Genomic DNA, 8411 nt, shown 5'->3' with positions numbered 1-8411 from the left:
GTAAATGTTGTCTTTTCTTGATCTTGAGGGTCTATGGGAATTTGAAAATACCCGAAGAATCCATCTAGGAAGCAGTAGAACTCCTTACCCACCAATCGTTCAAGTATTTGATTGATAAAAGGTAGCGGGAAGTGATCCTTCCTAATAGCGTCATTTAACCAACGATAGTCTATACAAACTCTCCATCCCGCAACCGTGTGCGTAGGAACAAGTTCGTTCTTTTCATTAAGCTCAACGGTTGTACCCCCTTTTTCAGCACAACTTGGACAGGACTCACCCATGGGCTGTCAGAGATTGGGTAAATTAACTTGCGTCAAGTAACTTGACTACCTCCTTTTTCACAACGTCCTTCATATTCGGGATTAGCCGGCCTTGCCTTTTGCCAACTGGTTTGTCCTCGTCCTCTAAGAGGATTTTATGAGTGCAAAAGGAGGGATTTATGCTCGGTATGTCGGTCGTTTTCCAAGTTATTGCCCTTTTTATGGGCCTTTAATAGATTAATTAACTGACCCTTTTGATCACCGAAAAGAGTACAAGAGATAATTACCGGCAATTGTGATGTACCTTGTAGGTAGGCATACTCCAAATGTCCCGGGAGTTTCTTAAGCTCAAGCACGGGAGGTTCTTCTAAAGAAGTTTTAATTCGGAACTTATCCTCCTCCTTGATCTCTTCAACCAACTCCTATTCTTTGGAATCTTCTTCGTCACTCGATTCATCATTCGTATTCACTTTCATCAAATTCTCAAACTCATCATCTAAATCAAAATCATCACCACCATCCATAGGAACAAAACCTGTAGTATCAACCTCCAAAAATTCCTGCAAATCATTCTCAACACACAAGTCTATTATATCAAGTTGAAAGCAAGTATCATCAGTGGACTTAGGTTGTTTCATGGCTTTGTCTACATGGCAAATCACTCTTTCGTCACCTACACCTATGCTTAGAGTATTTTGTTGAACAAGGATAATAGCATCCGCGGTGTTTAGCAAAGGTCGACCTAGAATAATTGGTACTTTAGTGTCCTCTTTCATTTCAAGGATCATAAAGTCGGCCGGAAAGACTAATGGTTCCCTATTCAAACAAGGGTGGTTAACTCTTACTATTAAGTCTTCGGCAATACCTATGGGAGTGTCAAAAGAATGGTTAGCCAAACGGATCCCCATTCTAGTCGATTTCAAGTCTCCTAGGCCAAGTTTCAAATACAACGAATAGGGCATTAAATTAACACTTGCCCCCAAATCGGCTAGTGCATCGTACACTACCGAATCTCCCAACAAACAAGGGATGATAAAGCTACCCGGGTCTCCCAATTTTGGAGGTAACTTTTTCTTTTGAAAAATGGATAAACAAGCCTCATTGAGGAATGTGGCCGACACCTCTTGATATTTACCTTTCGAAGAGATTAGGTCCTTTAAAAACTTCGCGTAGTTGGGCATTCCATTTATCACCTCCACCAATGGCATATTCATGCTTATTTGGTTGATCATATCCAAGAACCTTTGATATTGACTTGCTAGCTTATCCTTTTTGGAATGGTGCTTTGTACACCTTCAAAGGTGGTGATTTAGTTATGATCTCTGGTGGATCATCTTTCTTTTGCTCTTGAACCTTTGGCTCATCATCCTTAGGCTCATCCTTCTTTGACTCCTCATTAGTAGGTACCTGAAAAACATTAGGGGAAATAAAAGGTGGAGACTTAAGAGTCTCCTCATTAATGACCAAACCACTTCGGGTGGTTAGGCATTCATGTGCTCATTTCTAACCGGTCCTTAATTGTTCGGATTGGACTATGTGTTAGATGGGAGAGTACCCAGTGGTCTCTCCGATAAATATTGAGCGATACGGCTCATATCCCGTTCCAAGTTTTGAATCGAGGCCTGCTGACTTTTAACTGGCTGCTTTGTTGATTCACCATCTTGCCTCAAAGCAGTAATACTCTCGTCCATTTTCATGATAAAACCCCTTAACAATTCTTCCAATGGAAGCATCTTATCAACTGGCTGGTGAACTGATTGCATAGGTTACTGAAAATTCCTTGGTGGTGCTTGCTGATTTCTGTTATTAAACCCAGGCGGGTTATACGGAAAAGTTTTCTGATTACCCTAAAAAACCTGATTTCCATTCTGATAATTATTACCACTCGTATTACCCGCTTAGTTGACAAACTTCCTTCCACCCGGAAATTCACCAAGTGCAAAATTACCCTTTTTCACATAACCCAGATAATTATCCTATTCCTCCATTGATGCTTGATCACAGTCTTTCATAAGATATTGTCCCTGACATAACTTACAACCAACCTTATTCGCATGCATCTCTTTAGTCATTGAATCCATCTGTCTTTTAAAGTTTGCAAGTTGAGCTTTAACTGAAGCAAGCTCGTCACTAGTTTTAGTACTAGCCACATGAGAAGAGCGAGAAACATACATTTCTTGACGCCAATCATAAGAGTGTGTAGCATTTTAGGAGATGATGTCGCAAGCTTCGTCCGTAGTCTTTTTCATTAACGAACCACCTGCAGCAATGTCAATTTCTTTCCTTGTCAGCACGTTGACACCTTTATAAAAGATTTGGACCTTATTAAAAAATTTTAACCCGTGTTGAGGACAATTTCGAAGCATTTTACCAAAATGAGTCCAAGCATCATAGAGCGTCTCATTTGACTTTTGAACAAACTGATTAATGTCACTATGTAATTTAGCAGCCTTAGAAGCTGAAAAGAAACGCTGCAGAAACTTATCTTCCATTGTAGGCTAGCTATCAATTTCACCTTTAGGCAATGATTCTAACCAGTCCTTGACATTGTCTTTCAAGGACCAAGGAAAAATTCTCAAATAGATAACCGTATCTGCAACTTGGGTAATCCTGAACAAATTGCAAATGCTTTTAAAGTTCTGAAGATGCTCGAATGCATCCATTTTCGGTGTACCCCTGAACTGGCACTGGTGAGTTATCATATTCAAAATTTGTCCTTTAACCTCAAAATCCGTGGTGACTGCCGGTTGTCTAATGGCATGTCCATTACCGCCCTCGTGGCTTTCATCATTGCTTCCATTGATTAACCTTGCGCTCCTTCAGCCATTTTAACTTCTTCTTTCTTAATATATTCAAAATCCTAAATATATAAAGGTAATTCCGCGAAACCTTCGGCAATTTTGAAAGGACCCGTCCTAATCCATCTGGACGAATACATTACACTTGGTTACATCGTAAGGTACTTGACCTCTATATGATACATTTTACAAACATTGCATTCGTTTTTGAAAAGACAATCTTTCATTACATCGAAAGTTGACGGCATGCATACCATTTCATAATATATCCAAACTATCAATAACTTAATAATAATCTTGTTGAACTCAACGACTCGAATGCAACATCTTTTGAAATATGTCATGATTGACTCCAATTAATATCTCTAAAATGAGCAATTGCACAGTGGAATATTTCTTTCATACCTGAGAATAAACATGCTTTAAAGTGTCAACCAAAAGGTTGGTGAGTTCATTAGTTTATCATAATCATTCATTTTTATCATTTTAATAGACCACAAGATTTTCATTTTTATTTCTCATAAATATACGTCCCATGCATAGAGACAAAAATCATTCATATGGATTGAACACCTGGTAACCGACATTAACAAGATGCATATAAGAATATCCCCTATCATTCCGTGAAATCCTTCGGACATCATAAAACAACATCAAAGTACTAAAGCATCCAGTACTTTGGATGGGGTTCGTTAGGCCCAATAGATCTATCTTTAGGATTCGCGTCAATTAGTAGATCGGTTTACTAATTCTTAGGCTACCAAGCAAAAAGGGGCATATTCAGCTTCGATCATTCAACCATATAATGTAGTTTCAATTACTTGTGTCTATTTCGTAAAATATTTATAAAAATTGTGCATGCATTCTCAGCCCAAAAATGTAAAGGGTAAAAAGGCAAATGAAACTCACCATACTGTATTTTGTAGTAAAAATAGATATGACTATATTGAACAATGCAGGGTTGGCCTCAGATTCACGAACCTATATCATTTGAATAAGCATCTTTTACGAAACTAATATTTATTTGTTAAAAATGGTAGTTTTGATAATAATAAGTTACTAATAATAATAATAATAACTTTATTAGTAATGATAATAATAATAATAATAATGATATTGTTTAAAATGATACTTTTATCTAATTATAAGATTAATGATACTAATAGTTACAAAAGTGATATTAATACTAATATTAATGAAAATGATGATAACTTGTGTTATTTTCATAATAATAATAATAATAATAATAATAATAATAATAATAATAATAATAATAATAATAATAATAATAATAATAATAATAATAATAATAATAATAATAATAATAATAATAATAATAATAATAATAATAAACCTATAATACTTAATAACAATACTAACAATAATTATAATACTTATATTTAATGATGATAATAATAAATTGTAGTACGATAGTTATAGTATTACTTAACTTGACAATGATAATAATAATATTCATTTTTGTAATTATAATCATAATGATAATAAAAATAATAGTTACTACTTGTATTAATAATAATAATAACATTAACGATAATTTTAATTCTAATACTAATAATAATAATGGTGATATTACTAATAATAATAGTAATGATAGTACTACTAGTTGTATTAACGATAATAGTAATTCTATTTCTAGTATTAGAAATAATCATAAATAGCATAATCTCATAACAAAAGTAATTTATAATAACAATAATAATAATAATAATAATAATAATAATAATAATAATAATAATAATAATAATAATAATAATAATAATAATAATAATAATAATAATAATGAAAATAATAATATTAATAATAAGAAATAAAAAGATAACTACCTCATAAGCCTTTTCATAAAAAGAAATGCCCAAAGTCGAGCTCGAACTTGAGACCTCTCGCTTAAACCGATACACCTAACCATTTCTCTGTGCCTTTTTTCTGATTAATAACCCAGAAATATTTATATAACCTGTTTTTCATTAGTCCCACTTCATCTTCTTCAATTTTGAAAATCAACTAGGGATCAAGTCTACTTATAACTAATTCTTTTTATCATTTAAGGATTTTTAAATCGAATAGGCAAGACCTTCTAGTCGAGTAAAATCAACAAATAAATAAAAAAAATAAAACGAATGCAGCAAGCTTCTTCTCACTATTCGACGTGGAAAAAAAATTGATTATTCAAATAAGATCGTTTCAGCTAAAGATTAAAACATGAAAGAGGTTCAAAATACTTTTTAGAAACTTTCTGTATTATCAATTTCACTTGAAACATAAAATGGAACTCAAATTTCTCGATGAACGAATCTGTTGACTTTTAAAATAAAACTTTGACTTACAAAATTCGATCTTGTTTTGAAAAGTTAAAGGTTGGGATCTTACAGATAGTTTGAATGAAGGTTTCCTAGCACTTCTGCAATTAAATATTTTAACAAATGCTTCGGTTATGAGTTTTGATAAAATTGAAAGTGGTACAGAGATATCGAGCAGAGAAAATAAGAAAAAAAAATATATCTGTTTTTAATTCAATCCTAGCAGCATAATTAACTATATACAGAAGGGATTTTGTTTGATAATGTTGATGAATTAGACGTATAACAAACAATCGACACAAACAAAAATTGAAAACAGTTAATCGTACCAATTCAATCGTCATTATAATTTATATGATTAAATTTTTAGTAAAAAATAAATATTTACTGATAGTGATAGATTACAGTTTGTAATACACGTAAATATATTTGATTATTTTTGTTGTTAAATTTATGTTATCTTGCACTATATTTCAGTATTTATTTATATCTAATATATATTTAATTCTTTTATTTATAAAACTAAAAATAAATTTCTATTATGATTAAATAATAAAAATATTGGTTATTATTAATAATAATAACATAATAATAAAATTAATAATAATTATCCTAATAATAACAATGTTAAGATAACAACTTAATAATTATAATAATATTCTTAATGATATCAATATTAATAATTGGTTTTATTGATATATAATATTAGTAGTAAATAATACTATTAATAATTATCTTTATAATATAATTACTGAGTTCCTAAATACAGAAGGGATTTTGTTTGATAATGTTGATGAATTAGACGTATAACAAACAATCGACAGAAACAAAAATTGAAAACAGTTAATCGTACCAATTCAATCGTCATTATAATTTATATGATTAAATTTTTAGTAAAAAATAATTTTACTGATAATGATAGATTATAGTTTGTAATACACGTAAATATATTTGATTATTTTTGTTGTTAAATTTATGTTATCTTGCCCTATATTTTAGTATTTATTATATCTAATATATATTAATTCTTTTATTTATAAAACTAAAAATAAATTTCTATTATGATTAAATAATAAAAATACTGGTTATTATTAATAATAATAACATAATAATAAAATTAATAACAATTATCCTAATAATAACAATGTTAAGATAACAACTTAATAATTATAATAATATTCTTAATTATATCAATATTAATAATTGGTTTTATTGATATATAATATTAGTAGTAAATAATACTATTAATAATTATCTTTATAATATAATTACTGAGTTCCTAATATGTATCTTTATATATCTATTTATATTTATATTTATGTTTGTATAGTTCTTATTTTTTTATATACTTATATTCATAGATTATAACTAATCTTATTAGTATATATATCTATAACTATAATGATAATACCTTTAACAAATATAAAATAATATGATAGTGATAATAATATTACTAATGATAATGATAATAACTACTATAGAATGTATACCATAATATTGTCAATAACAATGATACTAATAATATCAATATTATTGATAATAATAATATTATTAATAATAATAATAGTAATACAATATTAATCTATATATATCATGTTCGTATCTATAGATTATTAACATCACTAATGTTGATGTTAATATTAGAAGTAGTACAATGAAATTATATCCATACTTGTGTTATATATATATATATATATATATATATATATATATATATATATATATATATATATATATATATATATATATATATATATATATATATGTATGTATCATTACTTATGTAATATAATATCTATTATATATATTAACATTTTATCTTGTGTAACATTTTACATAACCAACTTAATTGATTCCTTCGTATTTTATTACTTCAATTTATTGTATAAACTTATATTATTATATATATATCTGATCACAACACTCGTTCGTGAATCGTCGGGAATAGTCGAGGGTAATTGCATACATGATAATAGTTTAAAAATTTGAGACTCAAGATTACAGACTTTGCTTATCGTGTCGGAAACATATAAAGATTAAGCTTAAATTTGGTCGAAAATCTCCGGGTCGTCACAAATTTCCTATTCTTCTTTAGCTTTGCTGTATGTATGGTAAACTCTAGACGGATCCAGAGTTATTTGTACCTAGCATGTAGTCACACCACATCAAAACCACGCGTAAATCCGAATAAAATAACAATAAAGTAACTTTTGCAAGAATTGCTTCTCACAAAAGGATCGAATAACTAAAAGCTCGTAAGTTCCCGATTGAACGGCAGCGGCGCCAAAAAGTTGATGTGTAATTTTATACTCTAAAAATACTAGTTAATACTACTCAATAATTATCACACAATGCAGGCAACTAATCCCGATCGTGCAGTAATCTATAAGTAATGTTGACCAGTTCGTCCACAGAGAGCAGTTTTATCGGAAACTTTAACTTATAATTATTCAATGGGGTTGTTTTTGTTTGATAAACAATTGCGTAAGTAAGATTAAATTAAATTCAATAAGGACAAAGGTATCCACTTAGAATCAATTCCTTCGGATCAGGATTGCTGTTAAGTTCACTTTAAAACGATTATAATGGTGGTAACACTGTAATTATGTCTCGATTCTCACAGATTATCAACCAAATCCTTAGCTCAACTATCGTTGATCCTAATTCTCTAATCTAGTCACCAAATATTAATCAATATGTTAATGTGGCTTGAATTGCTTTAGTCTCCCTAATAATTCCACAATTATCAAGCTTTATCACAGTTTAATTACTAATTAATCAATTATACTGGTCTCCCTTATATAATTAACCAAAGGCCTAAGATATTCACGTTCAATAACCTAGTAAAGATCACCACTTATTCAACTCTTGTTGACTAGTTACTAATCTCCGCAACTTCAACTAATTGATAAATCTTAATAACAGTCGTTCTTAGCCAAACAATATATGAATAATAAGATCTAATCATTCAAATTATAAAGATAGCAATCCTTCACCTTAGTTCAATCATCCAAGTAGATATAACAAATTTAGCT

The 8411-nt window shown here is 29.7% G+C and overlaps 1 protein-coding gene across 1 annotated transcript; it reads right to left on the bottom strand.

The window, feature by feature from the left end:
* Positions 1–682: 682 nt before the first annotated feature.
* On the bottom strand, positions 683–1474 carry LOC139854416 (uncharacterized). The gene has a single exon (XM_071843721.1). The coding sequence runs from the start codon at positions 1472–1474 to the stop codon at positions 683–685; it is 792 nt and encodes a 263-aa protein (XP_071699822.1).
* Positions 1475–8411: the final 6937 nt, after the last annotated feature.

This window comes from Rutidosis leptorrhynchoides, chromosome 6 (genome assembly GCF_046630445.1).
Source record: "Rutidosis leptorrhynchoides isolate AG116_Rl617_1_P2 chromosome 6, CSIRO_AGI_Rlap_v1, whole genome shotgun sequence".
Classification (NCBI taxonomy): Eukaryota; Viridiplantae; Streptophyta; class Magnoliopsida; order Asterales; family Asteraceae; genus Rutidosis; species Rutidosis leptorrhynchoides.
This window is presented reverse-complemented; position numbering and strand designations above follow the sequence as displayed.

Excerpts from the sequence above, each read along its gene's own strand:
- LOC139854416 (XM_071843721.1), bottom strand. The coding sequence starts at position 1,474 with ATGAATATGCCATTGGTGGAGGTGATAAATGGAATGCCCAACTACGCG.